Source organism: Falco punctatus (genome assembly GCF_963210335.1).
Source record: "Falco punctatus genome assembly, chromosome: 1".
Taxonomy (NCBI): Eukaryota; Metazoa; Chordata; class Aves; order Falconiformes; family Falconidae; genus Falco; species Falco punctatus.
The window spans coordinates 51,625,346-51,653,093 of NC_137580.1; the positions used below are offsets into that span (position 1 = coordinate 51,625,346).

At 37.6% G+C, this 27,748-nt stretch overlaps 1 protein-coding gene across 7 annotated transcripts in view; it reads right to left on the reverse strand.

Annotated features, from left to right (window-relative positions):
• The window catches only part of STK32B (serine/threonine kinase 32B), a 180,554-nt gene that overhangs the window by 137,963 nt on the left and 14,843 nt on the right, over positions 1 to 27,748 (reverse strand). For 6 of the 7 annotated variants that reach the window (XM_080373475.1, XM_080373474.1, XM_080373478.1 and 3 more), the window contains exons 2-3: positions 14,903 to 14,958; positions 6,096 to 6,247 (exon numbers count right to left, since the gene is read on the reverse strand). In XM_080373475.1, the coding sequence (XP_080229601.1) occupies positions 6,096 to 6,247; positions 14,903 to 14,958 (208 nt within the window). The remainder of the gene's footprint in view (positions 1 to 6,095; positions 6,248 to 14,902; positions 14,959 to 27,748) is intronic. The other variant, XM_080373479.1, reaches the window with a different exon arrangement.

The following is a 27,748-nucleotide window of genomic DNA, read 5'->3' on the forward strand; positions in this document are numbered from 1 at the left end:
TTCTTTATGGGTTGTTAAGTACATAAAACATACTGCTTTGTCTACACTAGGAAAATTACCTATAAGCTGACAAAATGTAAATCACCTTTTCCGGTCTGCTGCCTTTGAAATTGTTCCAACAATTTAAAAAAGATGTAACAGCTTTAACCAAGACTGTTAAGAATAAGATTACTTCAATGTTCTAAAAGTTTTGAGGAATGGTCCAAATTCTTTTTCAGATTTCTCTGTTCCACATCAGCAGAGAAGCCGTTCTGATACATGATTTTTTTGCAAAAAAAAACATCTGTCCTTTGTGGTAAACTGTATTTTTTTCAGAGCAGCCGGTGAATCTATTCATGTTTGAAGACAAGTCATGTAATGACAAGTCTAGCCACATTGATACATAGGGAGTAACCTGACTCTTTACTCAGTCCTAATACATGTTGTGAGAAAGATATTTAAAATATGGATCCTTTCAGGAACACTACTCATCTTGCCCAGGGGACACCCAGATATTTGGGGGAAGATAAACATGGATAAAATGGTGGATCTTAGAGGGGCACATTGTAGTCTCAAGGCAGGACTTAATTAGCAGCTGACATTTCTACAGCTCATTCATCTATGCTTGAAATCCACATGACATACAAAAGGTCTGATAAAAAACAGGACTGCTTTTCATTTAAGAAAGGATCTCTATTATCAGAAATGCCTCTAACAGTGATAAAACTGGCTACAAGGCTCACGTATCTTTAAGCATTTATTCAATTCCATTTCTAAAATGAAGGTTATAAATCAACCCCAATTCTTTCCCGAAAAACGCTATCCTCTAAGCTATTATGAGCATTTACAGAAGAATGACTCTTTTCTGTGTCAGATGTTATGAAAGACAGTTCATACTTCAAACAATATGATTTATAAGTTGAGACTGTGAAGTTCAATTTAATAAAGCTCAGAGAAGATGCACGAACCTCAAAAACCTCTTTAATATAGATCTTTTGGAGTTGAAACGTTACCTTTGTTTTATATTAGCTGTTCTATATTCTTGTGGATGGTGGGGCTACTGGTGGATGCCAGCAGAATTACCCTCTACAGAAGGTTTACCTTCTTTCCTCTTCTCTTTCTCTCCATGAGAATTTAACTGATGACAGATTGTTTACATGTATCTCATTACTTCTTTGTGCAGTTACCATGCATAACTAAAGGGCTTTCCAGTCTTCATGTTTGTTTCCAGAGTTGCCAACTTTTCTTTTTGATGATGTAATTCCTCAAAGAAAGATTAATGTGCTTGTTTAGTATTCAGTTTGGTTCAAGGAACCGTTGGGAGAATTACCACTATATTAATTTCATTTTGAAGGTCTGGATGATTAACTTTTGAAATCAGCCCTTCTGGACAGGGACAGTCCCACAAACTCTGCTCTGTCATGAGCAGAATTTCCTCCAAATATACTTTTCAATACAGATTTTGGATTTGATGTTTTGAATTAAAAGTAGTAAGATTTCATTTCAATTCATCCAAAAGAAAAAAAAAATTTGATGACACTGAAGTTCTTACAGAAAATACTTTGAAAAAAATGCCAGTATTTTGGTAATAAGATTCCCTAATTTTTTCATTATGAATATCCCTTCCAGATAAAAGAACAGTAGATTAGATCTAGGCTACCTGCCTAATCTTAAATCTTGCTTCGCATAATTGGGGATTAGGGGAGGGAGGAATCAAGGGGAAGGGACAGTGCAACCAAAATAAGTAATTTCCCTTTCAAATCAAGAAAGAAATGATGATTTTTCTGAAGACTTTTGAAGTGTCATCCAGACTGGTCCAGCCAGCTAATTACTTTTCACTGAGATTAAAAGGGGCAAATAGAATATTTATATCAACAAATCTCTTGGCACCATCACCATGCTTTCTGTAGGAGACAAGTAATCAGCTAGTCTGGACAGCAGGAGACATGAGCTCTGGGCTTCCTTTACCATGGGCGGCGAGGTCCCCATTTCCTCACAGACTACACAACACTTCAACCACAAGCTGACAAAGTGTTTTGTGCAAACACACATTACTATGGTTCCTCATACAAAGCCTGTTTTCAGTTTTTATCCAGTGACAATCTAATGTAAAAGGCATAATTAAATCATTTTGGAAAAGCTGTTCACCACTACTCATCTTAGTCTGTGTCCTGCCTATAACTAAATTACTGACTTTCGCTAGGAGGATTAGTGTTTAGTTAAGTGAACAGTGTCAGTGCCTGTCTGCTAATGTGGGAGCTGCAGCAGAGCTCTCAGCAGATTGATACTTACCTTCTCAGAATGATTACTTGTGAATATCCTTGAGAAATCAAAGTTGGATACCCCAGCTAAGTAGGAAGATACCAATTAAAATTAGTAGGCTGATGGGATTTCTGAGTTTGTCACCACAATCTTACCTTAAGCAGGGTTTTTGAAAACTGATGTACACCCTTAGAGAGTCTGTTAGCCCCTAGAAAGACAGACTAGTCCAAAACAGCCTGGTCAAGAGGAACTCAACATTTACACAAGCTGCAGCTGTGTTATTGCCCATACACCATGACTTAACTATTCCTTGCTAATATTCCAGTTTGTGAAACAAGATAGACTTAGTAGATCCTGTTACAGCCCATTTGTACATTTACAATGCAATTAATAAAATAACAGGAAAAAAAATCTTAACTCTGAATAATGAAACACAAACCTAGCTGCAATTACTATTGAAGAAATGCAGTTTCAACTGTTTCCTTCTATCCATTAGTATACTGAGAATTGACTCAGAAGAGGAAATCTCATGGATTCCTGCTAATCATCTACTGTAAGTTACAGATACAATGTAAATGTATTCAATGTAAAATATTATTGCATCTAAACTGCAAGTAAAAATAATCAAACAAGCTGCTAATTCACCAACAATCAATGAAAATGCTGTTATTTGAAGAGATTTTTGCTGAGAACACAAAACATGTTTAAGGAATATTTCATTTGTACTTGCAGTGTTCCTTTTTCATGGTAATAAATAAATAAAATAGAAGTAATATGTTTAAGAGCTTCATGTGTCTTGGTGTTAATAGAATAGATGTGACCATTATTCATCAGTCATTTGTGATATTTGTGTTGTGCTCTTGTAGTTCAATAACAGCAGTCATTATTTGACGACAATGTGTAGCACATCTTGAAATTCAGGCAAAAGTTGAGAAAGAGCATTCAGAGGTCTGGAACACACTACTGCAGCGTAGACTCTCCAGAAATACATCAGAAGTTATTTTAAATTAATTTAGGATTGTGCAAGGCTAATTAGGGGAAATATTATGGGCCTGGTACAAAGAATGAGTGATTTAGGGTAGTAGAGACTAAGGCTGGGGAGGCTTGGGTTCAAAACTTTCCATTGCTGTGCTAGCCCAGGGTGGAATATAGGTTCTGCAGTAGTTCAGTAGCTCACTGTGGAGTCAGGGCTTTGAATCAGTAGACATTTGAATGCGTAATGTTTCAGATGAGCAAATCAGGTGAAAATACTGTGTCAATGAAATGATCTTTTGAAAATTTTCTACAGTTCTAATTGCATATGTCCGACTCCCTGAATCTCAGTAGAGTCTCACATATCCAGGGTTTGACTACACTGTTGCCCCCCTTTGACAGGAAGGATGGAGGTCCCTAGAGTAGGATCTCCTGCTCTCATTTACCCACTCTGGTTATGGTAGTAGCTGAGACATGCTGGGGAACATTTCCAACCACTTAGGCCAGCTGTCGGGGGCAGTTTGTGCCTCTGCTAGAAAGTCTTTGCTGCTGAAGGGCACTGGCCACACCACACTGATCTGTGGGACACTGTGAGTCTGGAACTATCCAAGAGCTGTTTGGGAAGGGGCGGCTCACATGGGACAGCTGCATGCCAAGGGCCAGTCCAGCTGCATCAGGCAACACCTGGAAATGTTCCTGGATGCTGTTTCACCTACTAGCTTAGCTGTACCTACACACATTCATGTTTTGGCCTTAAGAAGAACCAAAGTATGTCTGCGTGGGGATTTCAGGCTGTGAAACACTGAGATGCTAAGGCAGCAGGGTCTGGGTGGTTGCACAAACAAACTGAAAACCTTCACAGGACTATTCCTGAATGTGGGCACTGATTTTAGATCTGACTGTAAGTCTTCAGACTATTCCATGTTCTTCTGTCTCATACCATAGACCTGAAAATTAACCTTGGTGACAGGGAGACAGGACTGTTGGCTGCTGAGCTGTGCCACAAGCTTTAATGCAAGTGCTAAATTTCAGGCCCCATCCATGCGTGGTGATGTGCCGTTTATTATGTGATTTGATGGGTCAGCAGGCTGCCTCAGTGGCTTCCCTTTAGTGAAAATTCTACTTAATAAGCTAATAAGCATCCTAGATAGACCGGTCAACTATTAGCATTGCTAGAGAACACACTTATTGCACTGGAGCATCTTGAATAGGTTCCTTTTTGCCTGAAATGTTTTGTTAATTCTAGAGTACTAAATTTCTCTTTCATTTTCTACATTTCTCATATACACATATAACACTTGAGTGTTGAGATCTCGTGACAGTATCTCAGAAGCACAAAAAGAACAAATTAATTATTTACAAAAAAAAAAATCATCATCACACCCAACAGATTTTAAGGTATTGCTTATTTTGGATTTAATCTTTCGCATAAAAAAAGAAAACAAGAAAGAATTTTGATTAGCTGATTATAATTCAGTAATTGGAATCTAGCATACTTTTTGTTTCACAATAAATATTTGATCTTTAGTCCTTCAATACTGTTATGTTTACTGAAGTATCTTGTAGAACATGTTAACTTATGACTGTTTCTTCACAGTGCCTAGTTACACAGTGGAAACTTTCCCATCTCTTGATAAAGAAGAAAAGTTTGTGTGAGTTTAAAAGATATTAATCAAATGCATGAAAGAAAAATCCACAGGCTGTTAAGCACAGAGATACCACATCTATGGTGAAGAAATCCCCAGAGTACAGGTTGCTGGAACCTTGGAAATTATACTGGGAAGATTTTGTATTACAGTCACAATGTTTATTTTTCTTTAAACCGCCAACAGAATATTAGGTTAGCTCAAATATGATTATTCATGTCAAGTGGAGAGCACTTCAGAGAGATATACAGAGATAGCTAGATAGTTTACATATATATGATTAGGTCCTTTTTGAATGAATTTTGGGATCAAATTCTTTGCTGGTTAAAGTGAATGTAATTATACTAAAGCTGTGTTGACTCAAGCCAGAAAATAATTTGGCTTACAATTCATGAAAGATGCCAAGTTCACCTGTACAGGTCAAGAGTGAGCTAAAGGACAGGCAAAAGACTGTAGCCTAGGTACGGACCTTTACTAAGACAGCTAAAACTCAAAAAACAGGTCTGTGTGCACTGTCACCATATGCAGGTAATGAAGCTATTCATGAAATGAGCAATTTTCATACCGTAATGGTTTATGTCCCCTTTTTCTTAAATTATATAGGCCATTTTTAGATAAGGGAGGAAAAGTCTCCATCACATTACTACTATCACTACATAAAAGCCAGCAAATATTTTAAATTGGTGGTGTAGTTGAAGCTAGTCATTACTTGACCAACATTTTCTCACACTCATGAGGCATGACCAAGGCATTCAGTGGCTAGCACGGGGAAGATAAGAGAAACTCCATGTGACAAAAGATCCTTTTCTGTTGTTCCATGACAGCCATTTATAAAAGTAATTGATTTTTTTTTATTTTTTCAAATCAACTAAAATAAAATTTAATTGAATGGTTGGATTTGATATTCCACAGCTTTATAACAGGTGTTTAGTCCAAGTATTGTCAAAAAGAAAAGATGAAGCTGGACAGACCAATACATTTCCACACACTGCTATAACAATCCAGAGAAATCAAACCAGAAATGTAAAGGTGAATGTGATGTTTAAATATTCTAATGCAAAAGGGCACCTTTAAAATATTCTTGAAAAATAAAGCCTGCTGCAAAACCTAAATACCTTAAAAGAGGTCATGAAAATTTTTTCACACTTTGCAGCTTTCCAGCCTTCCACAGCCTGAATTGATTCAGCAATAGGAGAAAACAAAAGATCCTTGATAGAATGTTAAAGATTTGCTTACCATAGATTGACTAGGAAGGGATGCTCCAGGCCTTGCATTATCTGAAGCTCCCGGAAAACATTTCGAACTTCATCTCTCTCAATGCACTTCTGTTTATTCATATATTTCATGGCATACATTTTCTTGGTGTCTCTCTTCTGTACAATGCACACCTAATTGACAGTAAAATAAAGAAAAAGTTTGACACCTACAGAAATGAAACTCAACAGTGATTCTGAAAAAAAGGAACCTTTTATGATATTTCGATAACACAAATCTGGATCCTACAACCTAGTAACACCCTCAGAAAGTCCACATCACAGCTATGTAGGATTCTTTGTAATAGACCATAATTAATAAAGAACACCCCACACCTACATAAGAGGAAGTAAAGACCCAGAAAAGTGACATAACTTTCAGAAGTTACACAGTAAATCTGGGAGGAATACACTCCAATCATTGGAATTACAGACTATTTCATTAGTCACAGAAATCACTGCTTCCTGCCTAGGAAAATGCAAAATCATTGTCCTCATTCCTGCAAGTCAATACACGTCTTGATTATCGCATCATAAACAAAGCCTATGTTAACAAGGCTCAATATTTCATCTAAATATCAGAATTCTGTTCCATTAATTATTGTAGAAAAGAAGAATAATTTTCATACAGAGATTCATCATAATATTTTTGAAGTCACAAGAGACCATTACAATGATTTAGTCTCTGGCAGTAAATTTCGTTGCTTTAACTTTGTTTTCTTTTTTTGACAAAAATCCAATAACACTGTAAATGCAAGAAGAAAATCTTAGTCAAGAGAACTCCCATGTAAGGCCTGAATTGTTTTTCAACATGGTAGTTTACCTCGTGAATGAAACTGGAGAGTGTCACCAGCACCACATCCAAGAACCATCATTTTAAATGTGATTTCTAGCAACACAGAAATATAAGGTTGTTCCGTGTCTTATCCCCAAAGCTGGTGTAAATGTTATCTTCATAACAGCCCCACATACACATATAGATCAAAACTATATCCTTAACAATCTTTTACTCTGAAGGGGTTTTCCTGTTAACCGATCAGGACTTTTTGAAGTGATACTCCTAGTGTGACTTCACAGCCAAGAGAATATTAATTTAAAATATTATTTTGGTGCGATATTTATAATACTGATACAGACATAGGTGCCAGTCAGAACTTTCCCTCATCAGGATGTACGCAGACTTGTACTGGAAGTCTCTGGTTTAGATATCACAGCTCTGTAGTGTCTAAATTCAAGGATATTCTGGATTTGCTTGGTGTGGACAATATTATTCTGTGTACCTACACATATACATACATACACACTCCCATATTATACACATATAAAGTTAGAGTATACACCCATAATATACACACATAAAATTAAAATTACTTGCTCAGAGATCAGATTACAACATGGTGTCAACCAAAAATTAATCCTTTGGTTTTGAGTCTTATTTTAAGAAACTTGTGTGCTCAACGTTCAGAAATGGTCTGGAGAAACTAAGACAACTTCCCACAGCTGAAACCTCTGATTTTAACAAGGTGTCATCTGGATTCAGAACTTGGTGATGAACCACCAGTGCCAGGGTGAGGACCCTAGAGAGACCTACCGTGTGGTCACTGATGTCTTATATGCAGACGAAAGGCTCCAGGAGCGTACCATCAGCATATTTTACTTCCCCAACCTTTTTCCAATTCCTCCAAGAGGAACTGGACCAGTGAAACCAAACTACATTTATTTTCATGCAACTTTATTTCCATGAAATATGTCCTTGAGCTCAAATCTACTTCAAAGAGAGGAGTTAATAGAGTACGTTTAACCTATAATGATAATGTGTAATTAAGCAGAGTTTCTAATTACCTTTCCTAACATTGGGAGACGTTCTGCTAATTAAGTAAAACATGGATGGTAATGTTTTGTCTTGAGCCCATCAATGTTGCACAATGGCACGTACCCATATTTTGTTTAATTTTCCTCTGTGGGCTGTTATGGAAAGTCTGAATTTTGGTGATGCCCTTCAGATAACTAATATGGAAAGACCCCTAAGAACACTTCTATGGAAAGAACACAGGCTGTGGAACAATGGGGAATTGAGGTTGGATTTTGGGGGGAAGACGAGGCAGCAGGTGAGGTTGAACTGAAATAGAGGGATAGAAATTAATTGTTCAAGGTTCCACAGATTCTTCAAAAGTATAAGCAAAATTTGCAGGGGGAATTCCTGACATCCTGTCTGAGATTTCAAGTTTAGTGAATCATATTATAAAGTACAATATTTGTGGATTTGGGATCAGAACCTAAGTCCAGAAGTTCATTCACTTCCATGAATTTGCAGAATGATTTTCATATGAAACTTGGCCAAGGCTGAGATGTTTGCAAAGTCTCCCTATTGACCTGATGACTAGTGAGACTGCTGAGACAATGATGTTTTACTCAGCTGAGAGTTACAGGTTTGACCAATGCAGCAAACTAGGACCATATATAGCACCTCAATATGCAATGTAAACAGGTTTTGAAACACTGCTGTGACTCCAGAAGGCAGTTCTCTTACCTGCCAGTAAAGACAAGGGTATACAACACAGCTGAAACAAACCTTCTGTTAGCAGAAGCTTGCCTAGCATACAGCTTTAAAGCAGAATGATAGTAAACATTTTCTAGAAACATGCGTACCAATGCACATCTTTTAACATGGTTTTAAAATCAATAGGATGTTAATGAATACACTAAAGCTACTTCCTAGTAAAAATCAGGAAATACAAGGTGCAGCCACATTGATGTCATTGTGAAAAAGCCTGACGTTGTTATGACAGCACTGAACCATAGCAGAGAGCCTCCCTGGCATTTCTACCTGCTGGCTGTTAGCTCTTCTGAGCAGGATGCCAATGAGCTGAAGCTTTTCCTCTGCTGCAGGAAAGGAAGGAAAAGCCCTCGAGCTCACCTCACATGTACAGTCTTAATGGGAAATGTTTACATTTGGGGGGGGGGGGGGGGGGGGGGAGAGGGAGGGATGTTTATGATTTGAATTCGTTCAAAAGGAGTCATTTCAAAATAGAGACAAACAGGTACTGTGGCACCTTAACAAATAAATCCTCATTATTGTGGAAGTCTGTGCAGAACTGCCTTTATTTACACATGTCAGTACGGAAGCCTGCCATGCTCACACTACTAAAACATTCTCTTTCAATCTTTCTGTAAATATCATTTACCAAAGCCCAGACAGTGCCCTGCTCAAATTGATATCACTACTTCAGCAGTCTCTATAGGTGATGCTTTAAACCACGTATCAGGGTCATGAACTCAACAACTATCCAGCTTCATAGTCAGCAGAGAGGGACAGGCACATCCATCTCCACCTAAGGTATGGGTCTAAATAGGTCCAGGGGAACACTTCTAGAAGGATGGCTTCTCTTCTAAAGTCCCCTTAAAGAAACTGTAGATGCCTACATCCTAGCTAGTCATCTGTGTTGTATGTATTTAAACATAGGCAATATGGATCCTCACTAATATTCTTTGCAGTTATATGGTGCTTACTTTTACATTTCCTGTGAAAACATCCAGTTTCTAAAGAAGGGTTTTCTACATGTGTCAGCTATTATCACTATTATTATTTTTACATCTAGGAGAAGGTAACAATGAATTTCCTTCAAAACTATCAGGTTAAAAGAAGTTTGACCAGAATGTGTCTTGGATCCACTTTCCCTCAGAGCCAGGGGAAGAAAACCGACAGATTACGACTTGCAGGACTAAACTTCACTTTTCAGGAGCCACATACACTATGGTCCGCTTCTAAGCTACCTTCTTGGATTTACTCTGATTTCACATGCAAAAAGTAGAGCACTTACAGATCAAGTTTGACCTGCAGATTAAGAGGTCCCACAGCCCTTGAGACTGCAATGGGCGACAAAGTGCCCTATGGGCTACAGCAGAGCCTGTAGTAAGTGAAGGAAGATAGTTGAGTAAAACTGGGGCAGAATTTGCTAATGGCTTGCTGCAGAAAGCTGCATAATGCTGTGTCAGCTGAGCAGCCGTAGGTAGCTTCAGACAACCTCTTTGCAGACCAAAAGAAGGGGAAGGCTGAAAAATTTGACTTGCTGAGAAACACAGATTTCTCCTGTTTTCCCACAAAGTTCAAAAGACTTGCAGTTGCTGTGTGCTTGGTCCAGAAATAACAGCAGTGATCAGGTGCACTTAGTCTCAATAAAGCCATTTTGTTCTGAGTTTGGCACATGAGTACTTAGACCTCTCAAACGACCACATGATATGGTTTCATGACAGGTCATAAAAAAGGAGAGATGCAAAAATACAGTCAGAGAAAGCTCTTCTGTGCAAGGTCACTGTCCGGTGGAGAGCTGACTACCTGGAGCGCACAGTTCACCCACACTCCTGTGTCATATTATTGTGTATCTTATGTCAGGTCAGTAGATCAGATGGGGCAACTACAGCTGCCATAAGAAATCACAGCTCAGCAGAGGGGCTGTGGCACTGCACAAGCAGAAGACATTCACCTAGACAAAGGGGACTACAAAACAGAAATCAGCTGTACATTTCATACTGAGTATGGGAATTGACAAATCTGCCATGAAGCATGTGCCTGGAATACTGCTACCTTGTCTGTTCTTACCCACATACTCTGAAAAATTAATGCTCATAGTCCTAGCCTACAAGCAGAATTGGAAAGATTTACACAGAGAGGTTGGAGAATAAATGTTGTAAGTTTGGCTTTACACTGCCAGGGAATTTCCTTGATATAGGAGGATTCATTTTCAGGTTCCCTTGAGCAAACCATGACATCTGGAGCAGGGACCAAGCATCTGCCTAGTATCCTTTCATGTTAGCTCAAGCTAAAAAAATAGGTGGTTATACTGTCAAAAAAATTAATATTCTGCAGTTGTGTATTATATTGCTTTTAGGATAGAAGCATATTTTTTCTGAAATACTTTGCATATTATTTAGTAAAGTACCTTCAATCAGTGCAGATGTGATTCTGGGCTCCCATCTGTTTTACACAAGTGCAATCTCAATTACTACAGCAGAGGAAGTCACTGTTTTATATAACCAAATTAATCAGAACTAAGTCCTGTGTCTCAGCATCTTAGACAAATAGGAGAAAGAGTTTGTACATTGAAATCATAATTTGAATTTAATTTAAGGAGGTCACATTGTTCAATATACCAGCTCCCATGAACAGAGAACTTGAAGAAAATTGGTACTATAATATCCCTGAAAACTAGTTGTTGCACCAGAATACAAATTGTTTTGTGGCAGTAAGCCTGCATTTATATGGCTCCTATTGCAGTAAAGAAAAATTCTTGTATTTCACTCCTAGTCAGTTTTGTACTTACTGGATCATCTTCAAATGTGTAATTTTTTGCAATATTTTGTTTTATAAGAATGATGGTTCTACACATAATAATGTGGAAAAAAATAGCCAGATTAAACATGAGAGAGTACTTTTAAGGTACACATCATAAAGAAATAGCTACTTAGACCAATGTTAGGCATTTTTGGTTTGAGTATTTTAAATTGTCTACTCCTGAATTGACTTAGAAGGCAAATATTTAATATATGAATGAAACCTGTTTCCACAAAATTTCTGACCTGGCCCACTTCACATTTATTTGGAAATACTAGTAGCTGTAACATGCCAAGCATAACTAGCTTAAAGGTCTTCCAAAAAGAGAAAAAATATTCAATGTTTCCCGTTACATATGAGGACACCAAAGAATCTACCCATCAAAGCAAGGTCACTGAAGCCAGCAAGACTACTTTTAGAGTAGTGCCACATAGAATTACAAAATCATTAATGCTGGAAAAGACTTTTAAGGTAACTGTTAATCCAGAATTGCCAACTCCACCACTAAACCATGTCCCTAAGTGCCACATCTACATGTCTTTCAGATACCTCCAGGGATGGTGACTCAACCACTGCCCTGGGCAGCCTGTTCCAATGCTTGACAACCCTTTCAGGGAATAAATGTTTCCTAATATCCAATATAAACCTCTCCTGCTGCAACTTGAGGTAATTTTCTCTTATCGCTTGTTACTTGGGAGAAGAGACCAACACCCATGTACCTCACTGGTGACAGTGGTACCCTTGCAGCAGCTCACAGGTCTGTACTAGTATCTGTATGTATAGATATATAAACCAGGGATGTATACACGTGCCCAAAAGTGGAAGCAAGTATTCAGTGAGCATTCTGCTATAGCTTGCACTTGGTTTGAACCCCTGACTTACACAGAAGCTGTGGGTACAATGGTCCTACATAGGCTCAGAGCTCACCTTCATCTGTCCCCGATCAAGGTTCAACCTGAGCTCTCAAGTGAGCCTAGTTGTTTCTGGAAACAAAGGCGTGCTCCTTGTTTCTCTTCTCTTCATACCCATTTGCTACCCTTCCCACAACTGCTGTGATGTATCTTCACTTTTTCTGGGGAAGACACTACAGTGCTTACAAGACTGCACCTGCTTTTAACATGTCCCTAAGAAACAGCGTGTACTGAGGCAGCAGCTTAAAACAGGTGGCCACTTCTCAGAAAAGGCAAGCTCTTGAGATACAAAGCACTTGATACCAAAAGGCCTAGGAATGCCTGTAACAGCAAATGTTGCTACTGTGGCTTGAAAATGCCGGAGGAAAAGGCAGGGGGTTGCTTTCTGAAGCTAGCTGGGAGGGACAGAGCATAGATGCTGAAACAGTTTTCCTTCCACAGGGTTGGCTTGATGGAGCAGGCGAGGTGCTGAGGATCACCCTGAGTGCCGTGCACAAGAGCAAGCTGAGCTGCAGAGAGCCTCCGCCATATCAGATACCTCCTGCAGCAATATCCTGCAGAGGCCTAAGGTTGCTGTAGCAACCAGAGTAATTTGAGAGAGAAAGAAAGAGAGATTGTACCAACAGCAATAAAATAAAAAAGTAGAGCATGTCTTAAAACGTCCTACTGCTCTCAGAAAATAGAAAAGGCCACAGAGCAGCCATAAAGGAAGAGCGCAGTTTAAGGAAGGCACGATACTGAACATGGTGTTCTATGTTGCAGGATGCTAGAGCACAATAGACCCCAAACAGTAAACAGAGAGTCAATAGAGATTACAGGTCTTGCATCATTTGTTGATGCTTTTTGCTGCCAGATACTTTCAGAAGGACAGTAACAGGAAAAGTTGCCAGCAACGAGGCTTCTAAATGAATGATAAAGGCAAGCCTGACTCACAAAGACACTTGAAACAGTGACTGATTTACCATGTTGTACTTTTGGCTATGGTATAATAGGTTATTTTAAAATGGGTTTCTTTCTTTCCCTGTCTGTGGAAGGAAAACAAGGTGATTCGTCAGACGCTTGCATTCATTTGGGAAAAATATGCCTGTTATGCCAAAGACTGTTCTGTTGCATTTGACAGCCGCAAAGTAAGGATTTAGGTTTAGAGACGACTCACGCATGAGTCCTTTCTTGCATTACACATGTTCTCTCAGGATTCTTACCAATACATCTCCCCAAAGCACGTTCACAAGAACACTGCAGCCATGTGAACCTGTAAGAAAATTAGATGTTTCTAGAAATATCATAGAAACACTCACTAGTTTCCCGAATGCCATGGAGAAGAGTGGATCAAACATTTCCTGCATAGTGTGGAAAGGTGAGGGCCCCTTTGAAAGGACAGAGACAGTAGAGGTGTGATTGGGCAAGCTTTGAAGAGGGGTGCAAGTGATCTTTGTGATGGCCAGCATGATTTGAATATATCTTTAACTGCTTATCCTGTATCTAACTTGCACTCCTGGACCTCTATTTACTTTTATATGATATTACATCACTGTATTATGTTAATAAACAATCACAGATCTCCAGCTGCCCTGATTTTTAAGGGATTATTGAATACCATTTTGCACTAACAGCTTATCTCTTATCAACCTCGAAGAGAATTTCTCTTGGAAACTACTGAACCTAATAAGGACCATGCCGTGAAGGATGATGCTGCCTCTGTGAGAAGTATATCCAGCTTCTGTAAAATGAAAGTCATTTTTCTGCACTGAAGGCCAAGAGCCAGAAAAATCCTGTGTGTGTTCTTAATGCATAACTACAGAAGCAGCTCACCAGCACTCAACTGGCATATCCTCAAGAATCACTGAAATCAAGATCTAGATAGCTATTTCGTGATCAGTTACTGAAATTATATTTCACCTTTAAATGTATTCCTACAAGAAATGGTTTCTAATATTTTTATAATATAATTTTCTTTGATTGTATGGCCTTGTATTTACCCATATAAAAATTTAAAACCTTGTAATAGTCTTTATTATATGAAAGAAAGGTCATCTACTCATGTGTAAACAAACCATTAATCTCTGTTTCAGCAAAAGCCTGTTGAATTGAACAAACATTTACTCAATGATCATAATTACAGTGTATGTCAGTTTATATAGTCCCAAGTGTATTGAATCTATGTAAAGTGCCTTTAAAATACAGCAATTATTTTAAAGACGTGAATAAGTCTGGATATTTAAGAACAAGATCACTCTAGTGGACTGCCTAAAAAAGTAGTCTGCTCTGACTTTGTTTTTCTTTTGGGGACTGGTTTCTAAATTCTGCTAATCCCCGTTGAGGAGTTTTAATTATTATAATAACTTTTACTCAATTAATTTTAGTGAATGTACTGTAACAGAAATAATTCATTGAATAGTAAAATTCAATTCATACTGATGAACAGATGTCTTTAAGGAACAAGAGGCTACAAAACCTATGTTCCTTTACCCCGGTCAGGTCACACCAGAAATACACAAAGGAATTCTCTATTAGATTTTTAGCTGCTAAAAATAAATTGATTCTTACCTTTCCAAAACTCCCTTTCCCAATAGCCCGCAATATTTGAAAGTGGTCAAAGTTAACTGCAAAATAAAGGAGAGAAGAAAAGGGAAATAGTTTGTGGAGTGCTAAGTCAGAATCAGAAATCAGATAAGAAAAGAAATAACAGTGTTTCCAATTAATGTCGTCTTACCATGTGGTGTTTACTTTTTCTCTTGAAACACCAAACATATTTAATAGCTAGCAAAGAGGAGGTTTCAATTAATTTTATTCATCAGCCCATGTTGCCCAATACTTCCAGTGCCCAGTATCTCCAAAAAGAAGCATAGCTCTGTCCTAACCAAGCAACAAGTTAGCGTTACGCAGGTATTAGCAAATTCTGTTCAGCATTGTCCAGAAAGTTTAAGATCTATTAGAAGGGTACTGAATAATTCAGGTAAGGACCACTGTCTGCTTACAGATACATAGTAACATAAGGACAGGTTTGTTACAGTAATCACTCTGCAGGGCAATTCCCATATTCTGTTACAGTGATGGAAGCTTGTCCCATGATGAGCTAGCAGTATCAGCCCCTCTGAACTTTGCCACCGTAATACATGCTAATGCTAATATTGTAAGACTGTTTCATGGATGTCGCATGGGTCTGTTTTGGGAGACTTCATTTTACTTTGGGAGTAGGATGGATTTACTCCCACTTCGTGAAAATCTGACAGCACAGTCTGCCCTAGACACCAGAGTGGTTTGCTGTGAAGGTGGGTGAGAGATTTCACTTCTCAAAAATGCTGTTATTGTTGGTGTTGCATGACACTGAACAAAGCATGGCTTTCAAATCTCTGGTTCATTGGTAGGTCTAGTGGTTTAAAAAACAATCCAGCAGCATCCTGAACAAAACTGGTAGAGCCACTGAAAAACAAACGTGACAACGTGTGATAGGGTTTTTACAGTCACTTGTCAGAAAAGAATCACACTTAAAGCTAAACTCAGTGAACCAGAGTTGACAAAGTTCAGTGCAACTTAACAGGATATTTTAAATTAAAACTTTCCTATGTTCCTGACTTTGGTTATGTACCTCCATCTATGTGCCCATTATTGCCGTAAAAGGAATCTGCAAAATTATGGAGACAGACTGTCACTGGAAAAATATGGTAACGTGCACAAATACAACAAAAACATGAATTGCATCATGATGAAGAAGAAAATCCTATAAAACTAATAATACTTTAAATATTTGTCAAAATAGTAATATCAGCTCAAGCTAAGTATTGAGTAGGAATTTGCAAGGTTGATATGTATCAAGCCACTGAAAATCTTGTTTTCCCTGTTGCAGTAATATCTCATTTATGCTATTAACACCACTTATAATATATTTAAGCATTTGTTTATTTATGCTTGTTTACATTGTCTTCAGGGAAACATGGTTGCTCCTTTCATTAGCGCAGCTATAGCAACTACCTTCCTGGTAATTGCTGGACACCAAATCAAATCCAGAGCTGACAGAGCTGAAAGCAGTGGACTCTAGTCTTTAGCAATCAAAGATGGGATTTGTGAATATAGCAGGTTTAGGATTCAGATACTAAAATGAAAATGCATAACCTTGCAAAGGATTTATATGCTGCTTGGAAATTGGAAAAAAAAAAAATTCTGCCAAATTATGTAAGAGTTAGGGTTACCCAGATGTTTGAGAAACAAGACAGACACCTTAAAGACAAGATGTCTGTCAGTGACCTACAGCTGGGGTCTCTGCCAACAGTTTTTAGCAGCTGGACACTGTCTTGTAACTCATGCTGGTCTGATAGGCATAATAGCTTAGCAAAACCATCTTCCACAGACATATGTCAACGTAAATCTTGCTCCCACAAGTCATCTCTCCCAAGTGCATGCCCCTGAATGGAAGATTTGAGAGCTTAATGACAGGGATGTTTAAGTTGATCCTTAATTTAGGTAGGAATTCAACACAACATTGAAAAGGTTCAAAATAGTATGTTAATCTTGTTGATTTCTTTGATAGGGAAAATTCAGCAGTTTTTCCCTCCAGCATGCTGGTAGTATCTGTGTCATGCCTCTGCTTTCAAACCTTCTGATGTTTCCTGTTTATTTTACCAATTTTTAACAAACACATTCCTTAAAGCTTGGTTTGATTTTGTTCTCTATCTTTCAGTCATTCAGATGTGGCCAGTTCCCCAAAACAATTGGAAAACTATTGAAACAGTCTGTAATTATCTCATACAAGTCACATTTCATTAAGACTTGGCTAAGTGATTCTACAATTCTATGACTATTGTTCCAAAGCCTGACTGGTTTTCAAATGCATCAGTTTGAGGAATTATTTTGGTTTTGTAATTAAGCATTTATTTTTAGCTATAAGAATGACATTTTTTTATTGCCCATATAATTTTTAATCTATTTCTCTATACTTCCTTCTTTAGTGGTGTTTATTGCTCTGAATGACTAGAACAACTTACTTTTTTAATTGGATTTAATTGTATAACAGACTTCCATAAGAAAGAAATTATTCAATGAGGCATGAGACCATGGAATTTAAGACAGATTATTAGTAAGTCAAATAAGTGGCTAAAAAACATAGCTATGACAATTGATCAAATTTTCTCAATTTTTATGTTTAATATGAATAGAAGTTACACTTTCATATCTTCATTTTCTGGTAAAGGCTAATTCACTAAAGTGAGACAACTTCATCTCCTTTGATCATTCAAACATATTCACAACACTGGAGATTCAAATACTGGGGAAGTTTCTCCCTTGAGATGTTAGGAAAGAATAAAAAAAAAAAGATTGCAATTGAGATCAATACCAAATTCAGCTGAGTAAAACTAAGATGTTTCAAGAAACAGTCCCATCAACACAGACCAGCCATGAAGAAGTCACGTTAACATCACAGCCCTAACAAACCATTAGCCGTGAAGATAAATTCACTGCTATCTTATTACTGTGCTAACCATTCTCCCCAGGTGTTTCTAATCTCACACTCTCCAAATTTTTGGCTTATTTTGGTCATCACACTTTTTTTTTTTAGGTTCTGTGTGTGCATTTTCTCCCCTTTGGCGACTATTCAACACCAAGGGATCACCACTTGATCTGAAAAGAATTACACATCACCGTGACCTCTGGCATTTCCAGAGTTTAAAATATCATAGAAGTCAGACACTACCATTTCCTCTGCGCAATGAGGATATCACAAACATTGTATTCTTTGCCTCTAAAACATGACATGCCTAACTCTTGTGGAGCCTGGTGTTGTAGCTAATGGCATTTTTCTAGCACAAAATCCTGCAGAGATAAAGGTACAGCTGGTGGAAGGACACTTCCTTCAGTAACAGTAATATGATTATTATTCCTTAGAAAATACCTTTCATGGTATCCTTTACTCAAGAGGAAAAAAAATCTTTTCCAACTTTTTGAGCACTTTTTTTCATTTTATTACAATACCACACTTTGGAGGCCTCAGACATCAGCTTTGAATTTGAGTCTTAGTGTACGGACATTTTCCAGAAATCAAAATTAGTTTATATTGTCTTCAGCTAATTTTTCATACAGGCAAATTCACAGAATGAAACTGTGAGAATTAACAACAGTATGAGGGAGTTTCCTTTTGGTTTCGTATATTTGGTTAACCAAGGGAGAAAATAAATCAACATTTATGACATCTGTTGCATGACAAGTATTTTGTTTCTCTCCATTCTCTCCAACCTTAAATGAATTCCATTGCACAGCTTCAAGTCTCTATTAATAAACTTTAAGTGCAAATATACCTTACTTTGATTATTTTCATGGCTTTGAATTAGCCCCATGTAGAACATTTTCCAGTAGTTTGATCTTAAATTTATGAAAGTTTGGATGATGGTAATGGGATTCACAAGCTGAATGAACAATTGCACTGTTTGCCAGGAGAAGTAAAAAAAATATGGTCCTAGCCATTACAGATACTTGATTAAATAGATCAGTATACTCAAAAACTGCCAGAAATATCTAGAAGGACAGTGCAGAGGTTTGTGACCAACTTGCACACAGAAGTCCCTCTATTGCCACAGCCTTCTCATGTGACCTTTGGCAAGTGCTTCACTATCTTCTACCCTGTCTGTAGAAACATGAATCACTACACTTCTAAGCAACTGTAAAATTAGGCATAGGAAGTAGTTTAGAGCTTAGATATACAAGCAAGCAGGAGAGTAACAACAGCCAATTCAGGTAACAGTGCTTTGTAAAAGCACTATAAAGATTGAAAACCATTTTCCAAGTGTGGAAAGTGTACACTGCTGTGGAAATGGAAGTGCAGAAATCAGTAGATTATTGACTCAAACCCCACACATCAAGTTGCCACAGAGCTGAGAACAAAACCTGGCCCCCACTTCAGACCACACCATTTCTCAAGCACATCTTTCCTACTGCATGAGCACTGATGGAGCAGACCTTTGATATAAAGCTTTCCAGCGAAAGATAAAATAAATAATTCTTGCTCCCTGCTCCCCAGGGGTAAAGTATTCTTTGGGGAAACATGCACATCACAGACTATTGGGCTTTTACAGTTATACTGCAAAAACTGCATAGTTTTAGTGGAAACGCCTGGATAATTTTAGTGGAAATGCCTATTAGACTTTTTTTTCATCAGTGTTATATACACAATGATGTATGTCAAAACAGTGAAGTCTTTCATATGCATTCACCTCTTCTGTATTATTCATGAGCAGTACAGTGATTTGAACAACAAAAACAGTTATATTGATGCAGATCACTGTTTGGTTTATGACACAATACAAGAACACATTTCTACCCTTTCATTTGTAGTTTTGCTCATCTAAAATATTCTCATGTTACTCATCATTTGTTCAAGTGTAAATTACATCTAGCTCATGGCAATATGTATATTAGGTGGATTCTACATAGAGTTGACATCTGTTGTTCTTATTGCAGCAGAGGAATATTTATAGTATATATACGTGATTAGTCCAAACACACTCAATAACCATTACCTGAAAGAACTTTTTATCTTCAAGAGCCCATACCAAATCCAACGTGGTCAAAGTTCAGGCATACATATTTTGCATCATAAAAAAGAAACTGAAATTAGGAGCCCTTCAAGAAAAATTGGAAAAACTTGGTAAGCTATATCCATACCTTCTTCTCTAGCTGAGTCTCACTGATATATTTGGACTGTCTGGAGGTAGCCAAAACCAAAACCTGACTACCAAAGCATCAGGAGGTGTACAGTGAAGCCATATTTTTAACACAATGAGCATTTCAAGACATCTAGCTTCATTCTCACTGATGTCAACACAAAACAGAAACAAGATGTGATGTGGTCATCAGCCGAGAAAACAGATTTTTATTGGAGTCTGAGTGCTGTATTAGATGTTGCAGGTCTTTTCCAGGGTGTTTTAATGCTTCCTGCCTCTATGTGAGTCAGAAAAACAGAGAAAGAACTAAATTTTTTCCTTCTGAATTTGGCCTGTATAGTTTGATCTGAGACTCATTTGACAGCACTGCTATTAGATGTCAAACTAGTTATGTAGTCTTCTTTCTATGTCTGTCTGCTTTCCAGATTCTCTGGCCTTTTCCAGAGAGAGTGCCTTGAACAAGGCTGTGCTGACAGAACCTCGGTAGATCTTAGCAGCCATCAAAGCTTGTTAAAATTGTAACTGTACTTCCACACAAAGACACATAAGATGAGTAACTAAGTAGATACAGTCATATATATTCATACTCATGATGGAGCTTGAATGGACATAGACAGAACAAACATGAACAGTGCTTAAAAATTAAGATTAAGAAGCATAAAATGGTTTGGGTAGTCACGAGGAGTCACATTCCATCATGCTCTATTCATGGCAAGTACATTAGTGAAGAAAGAATGTTTAAATAAAGTATGAAATGAATTTGTGTTGACAGAATGATAAAACCAGGCACATATTTGAGGTGAGCACAGAATACAAAATCAGTACAGTTTCATTAGGTTTCTGAGGGGAATGGGAAATTCCTATACATTAATTGGCTGAGGAATCTACTAATTAGAGTTACATAACTGAAGGACAAGAAAAAAGCTGGTTTTATCTCATTAATGATAAAGCATGGTGTTTTTCCATCATTGTATTTAAGGGCTTTGCATTGAAATTGCATTACAAAGTCTCAATTCTTCGTGCTTAATGAGTGTTTTAGTCTCAATATAAACTGCTACTAATTATTACGTTAACAATTTTTTGTAATTATCCAGGCTATTTGCAATTAGAAAAAATTGAAAATCTTTGTATGTCAAACATTTTATTTAAAATTCAGCTACTTTTGCTTTGAACTTTAAAATGTATTTCAGTCTGATCATGTTTGCAGACTGAATGTATGGGAAATGTAATTGCTGTCTCTTGGGAAGTTCTGATACTTGAACATTAGTTTACACTAAAAGAAAAAAGGTATGGCTCTTCATGGAGCAAAATAACTATGACTACTGATTTGAAAAATGTAATTTTCCTACTTTATAAATTTAACTAAGATATTTCATTTTGAACTGATACCATTTTTTCTGTTTTAAATTATCACAAGCAGATTACTACAATAATCAGTTTCCACCCTGCTGCAACTCCAGAAGTTCAGAATAATGCCCATCTTAGAAAAGGAAATAGATACTTTAGTGTCCCAAATCAAAGTGAAACATTTCTGTATTATCAAAAGACTTTCATTTCAGACTTCTTGATTAATCCAAAGCAATTTCTTTTACAGTAGTTCAGTACTATACTGTGTTTCCTTGTGATGATGACACTGTCCATCTATAAGATGAAGTCGTTGGCTGGACTGTATCTCCTGTTATATAGGTATACCCATAGCGCTTGCATGATGCACACTTTGTCTACTCAGAGGTGGTGGTGTTTTTATTATGCACACTTTGTCCACTCAGAGGTGGTTAGATAATGGGAGATGTAAAAAGGTACAAGATTTTGATCTACAGAAAGGAATTGGAGCATCAGCTTGCAATACTTTTGAAGAAGCGTCATACCACAGAAGTGTAGTCTAGCTTTGAATTGACCGAAAATAAAATCAGTTTGAAAGGTAAACTTTAATTCCATTCAAACTTTCAAAACCAGCTTTGTTTTCCCACTAGAAGGTTTAATTTTTGTAAAGGAAAATACTGGCATTTTGGTTTGGCAAAAAAAATAATTATCCATTAAAAGTTATTCAGAGGAAGTCTGTTCAAAAAAAACCCAAAACTGACTGACAGAGATCCTTGTTGTCTCCTATTTATCTTACCTTCCAAACATGATGAAGTGGAAGCAACCTCTTCCTTCGGTTGCCACAAATGGGGAGAAAACCTCAGTACTAAGGTGCTGGAAAACCAACATTTTATAGCTCTCTTATTTCTATACTCCATCAACAAATAACCAATACCACAGATAAAAGAGTGGGCTAAATAACATCTATTGTGGTGCATTACAGAAATTCTTATTTCCTTATGTTAAGCCTCCTACAATGTAGTACTTCACATGCAATTTAGCTGCACACCAAATACACAGAGTATTTAGAGGATGCATGGCTTGTTCATCAAAAGCAGTGCCAGCATCATGGAGTTCTACACCACATTCAGTGAAATCCACCTCCCATTATATCATTAAAAGAGAGAGAGGGGATAGTTCCTAGAAGGCTAGGGAATTTTCTGAATGCATTATTTAGAATGAATACTGGAAAGAACTGTAACAATCTACCATTTTCCAAAATCCTATAAAAAGAGACTTTTTTAAAATTTGGTGAATCAGCTAATGGTTTACACTGTTGAACAAAGAGACATGTGTTGCCACACCAGAAATAAATTCAAAATCCCAAAGAAAAGTAACATTTGGAAACAACCAAGCTGCTAAAGAGAAAGATGCTAGGACTGATTCTTAAAACCTTGTTTCTCTTTTAATTCTGTAGAAGTACACAATTCCTTTTCTAGCACTGTTCTGTAAAAGCTGTAGAAGAAATGAAGATGAAATTTTGCATTCACAAGGAAGCTGCAACTCTTTGGTAAACAAGAATCGGAACCCACGATTAAATGAAAATTTCTCTGCAGAGGTCTTTACACTTCTAATATGGCAAAATAAAATCATACTGCCATTAAATGCATCAAGTCTGAAAAATACATCAAGCAGCTACCTGAAACCTGTAAAACAAATTTTGCTCCTTAGGCAAGTAGAACAAGATGCAAATCACTACAACTTTTCTTTGAGAGAAGTTTAAACTGAAAGTACTTGGTGCCACCCTACAATCTCAAGACCTCTTCTCAGAAATGTGAGATACATCACCAAAAAAAAAAAACCTATAGCAAATTCGCCCTGGTGCTTTGAGGGATGTGGGTTTCATCTTCTGTGAGCCACTGGGAGGGATTTACAGGTAGCAGAGACTTGTCAACAAGCCATTGAAGTTAGCACAGGAAGTCCTATAGCTGTAAACTGCAGCAAGTTTTTGATCTAACGCTGTTACTCGTTTTTGCTGAAAGGTTGCCCTGGGGTAGACTGAGTGAGGGCTTTGCCAGAAGCTCCGGGGACTGCAGGGCTGTTGCGATTGTTATCCTGGGGAAAAAACAAAAGTTTATTGCTCTGTGGAAGGTGTGGGAATGTTTGGCTGTTGTTTTGCTCCACAAGAATTTTAATACTGATTTGATGAAATTAGCTATTTGTTTCTGAAGGATCGAGCACAAATAAGCTTTTACTGCCATAGGTTAGTTGTACTGATCAGAAGAGCTCTTCTGACTGCATAACTCCACCACAGTCCTTCTTCGGAGCATTAGATTAAAAAATAAAGTCATTTTTCTTGGCTTTATGTACACCTCTTTAAAATTAGTCCAAACTTTAACCACAAAAAAAACAGAACTGCAGAGTTTAGTGTGCTGCCTTTGTGGTCTTCAGACAGATTACTCTGTTTCAGAGGCATACAGAGATACTCTGAGGGGGCTGGAAAAAAGAAATTTAAAAGCAGGTGTTTGCCTGCCACAGTTTGCTTGAGCAACTGTAGGAAGAGATGAGGGAAAAAAATCATTCTTTTAGATAATGTTAAACTGAAGGATACAAATTAATATGAATTCTGATGTTTTGATTAAGAATTTGATTTCAACTCCAATGAAAGCAAACATAACATTATCTAGATTTGGGGTCTTTCTCATCTTTTTGCTTTGCTTTTTTACCTTTTCACAGGAGAGTTTTTCTGTTTTCAGACAGCCTAGTAATGATAGGAAGTAAAAAAATACTTAGATTTCCCAGCATCAGGAGCACAGTTTGCATGCTTTAGGACTTATACCACACAACGAACTTCTCTCTAAGACCACCTCACTGACACTTTTTTAGCCCTTCTTGATGATCCCTGTCATGTCATGCAATCACAAGAGCACATGGTCAACCAGGTAAAAGACTTGCTCTTTGAAAACCTGAGAAGAAAATGAGGCCATCACAGGGACACCATCTCTGGCACACTGCAGACAGCTGGAACAGGGAGGAGAGCAGAAGCACCCCTTTTGGTGGCAGCTTGGACCTTCACACTGGATTAAGGTAATCATGACACCTTATGGTATACTACAAGGCTAGTTTTGTTAGAAGTTTAGTTTCAAGGGCAGTAGAATGAGATAGTCACCTTCATAGGGGAGTTACAGTACTTTTTAGTACAGAGTTTATGTATTTTACTTTTACATAAATTGTTTTATATCAAAGTAAAGATCAAACTCTGATCTCTGTCCTATTAAAATACGCTTGCTCTAATACTTGCATTTTTTCCTCATGCATAAGTGAGCACAGGCGACAAAGGTAAAGAGAAATTTGAAATGCTAAGCAGGTCTTTTGACTTAGATGGTAAGCCCAGTAAGGCAACCAATTAGCCTTCTGAAAATAAGCAGGAATAATAATAAACATGCTATGCCAGAAAGATTTAGGCTAATGCAATCTTAAGTACAACTGCTATTATTTGAAGACAAAGTTACTAACTAATGAATTTTAAATTGTTTCTTATTAATAAACCAAAAAAAGGTCATATAGAGCTGGCAGAGCTAGAGAGAAAATACAAGGAACATGAAATGTGTGCTGTCATTGCAAAAAGTCAGCTAGACAATCTAGTAGGGATCAAGCCACAGCTCATAGCACGTCCTCATGGGCAGTGCAGTGTAAAACAGGAAAGAATGACTATCTGTTTAACATCACCAGTGATGATGTCAGCTGCAAAAATTAGCACAGAGAATGATATGTTTTACTTGTCATTCAGGGGGATAATGTAAGGTCTTCAGAAATCCCAGTGATGACTAATGGCACAGGCAATAACCGAGATGAAGCTCCCTTGACGGGTACCTAAGATTTAAAATAGCAGCAACTGAGACAGCTTAAAAGGAAAGGGAGACAAAATACAGTAGTGGCAAGCATGAATGGAGGCAACTCTGGAAAGATGCAATTCAATTTATAATAATTCCTGCCCCAGGATGTCATCTAAACCAAAAGGCATCAAGAAGTTTGAAAGGTGTAGAACTATAGCTGTAGACTCGATCAGACTGTAACTAAGAAGAGAGATCTGTGCAGAGCTGATCACTTGCAAGGCAACCACAGACAAGGACAAGACATTCTTCTAATGCTACTTCCATGCCCATGGAGGTGGAGGAACACTGATCTGATCTGTCTGAAAACAGTAATGTGGTACCATAGTCTAAGAGCAAGAACATTATTTTAAAGCAGCCCTTCTCAACATCTCATTAGTCTTCTATTATGATGACTGGTTAATCATCCATAGATTAAGCTAAAAAGATAATTAGACTTCAAATACAGGAGCTTTCACTTTTAGGTTTAACAGAAAAGTGAAAGGAATTTGCACTGCTAGATCTACTACTATTTTTCAACAAGCAGCGCTTGCCCCAGATCGTTGTGAAAAGCCTGTAATGACTGAACAGGGATTTTGCATATTAGTGTATAATTCAGTGCTATGAAAAATGTCATCAGATGTTCCTCTGGAGGGACTGAAATGTTGTAAAAATTGTCAGCTTTGCTAAATAGCTATCATTGGTGTCTGTCAAAGGCCAGACCCTGGGTGACCACACAAAACTAAAGGCAAAAATTATTTTGTGGTAATTGGAAATGGTTTCACATCAGAGTTGTAGAGATGTTCACTTCTTGTGCACAGGATTGATTGTGACTGGCTACATGAAAGCAAATGATTCTTTCTTCAGTTAGGCTGGTACTGAAGCTATGTGACATGAAGAACCGAAATGATTACGTTGTTATTAGGTTGGGTACTTTGGAAAATAATACAAATAACTTAAGTCCATAGTCCTGACCTCATTGCCATGTGAAAAGGATTAGGATTTAGTTAGTGTCAAATCTTCAGGATAAGCATAGGTTAGTTTACCATAACAGAGGGGTTTTGCAACTGATTTATCTGCATCTATGTTCTGTTAGTGTATAGCATTTGGGTAACCTATTTTCTAGTAGAAAGGTTTCTTTTGCATTAGTTTTAGTGGAAAGTAATTGGAAGTTCTGATATCATCTTAATCACTCATCCATGTATCCTATTATAAAGCAGTAATTCATAAAATTTTACTATTATAAACTCACAAGTCAGTGAATTTCTTTTTCATATATTTAAATCAGTAAAAGTTTTAATGAAAGATCCCTTTTTATTGCTACAAAATCAGTTTTGTTTTGCAACAGGACAGAGCTTTGATTCAAAAAAATTCTATTAACTTAGTAGCAACACTGGAAACATCAAAAGTTGTCAGGGAGCAATTGTTGAATTGCTGTATTAGACCTTATTACAGCCAGTGAGTAGCAAGGAAGCCTTTGCGAGTCTCCATGCTGTTCATAGATCTTTCTAAAGGCAAACTTGACATTGAAACTAGGGAGATAAGTTTCAGGATCTGCTGAAATGTAAAATGTCTCCAAGACCTTTTGTAAGTGATAAAACCTAGCTTCCTTTTGTTGAGAAAGGAGTTTCTGATTGACCATGTTGCTTGCTTACAAATGAGCTGACAAAAAGGATCTCTGAAATCAATTGCAAAGAGAAGCAGGTTGACAGGTATGTCCAACAGAAAAGATACTCCTTGCGAAAATGTATTGCTAAAATGCAGAAAGTCTAAATTCCACTTTAACTGTAATAGACTTCCCTGTGAGATCTGGAAACACATAACAGACTATGAAGCATCTTTGTCAGCTAGAAAGTGGGAATATTCACCTCCCTCAGGTGGTGAGGTGAGGTTATACTATGAGAATAACCTCATTAATAACTGAACTGGAAGGCTCTCAGAGAAGTTGCTATGGGAATAAAATGTCAAATTTCAGTGGACCAACCTGGTTTTTTCCTACAATAAAATTCACCAGAGATATGGCCCAGGTGGAGGAAAATTCTTTAAATGAAGTTACCAACAAAATCCTTAGTGAGCCATCAGTAACCTTATCCACATGGAAGCCTCTATAATGCCAAACATGCCAGGGGGAGCTAAAGAAACCTCTTTGCTTTAGGCTCCTTTGGGCAGTGGCTCCGATAGCACTGTTCTTACAGAGCAGGATTTCAGAAAGTGAGTCTTGGTGCTACGTTAGTGGGAGGCTAGGGAACCATGTGGATAGGATTTTACCCGAACAACTAGACAAAGTATGAGTTGTTCTCCTCTTTTTCTTCTAAATTCAGATCCTAAGAGATGATGAGTCTGTCTCCAAAATCAGACCTGGAAGAACTGTCTCTTCTATTTTTAACCACAACTACAAGTTAAATACTGGGGGCAAATAAGGACACTAAAGGGTCAGAAAGATTCACATTTCAGTTGGGATTGCCTCCCATTTAGTGCTTTTAAACCAATGCCATGGGCTTCAAATGAATGATGCCAGTTCTAACTTGTAGCAGAACGGTGCCTGAAGTGCAGAGCCATAGGCTTGT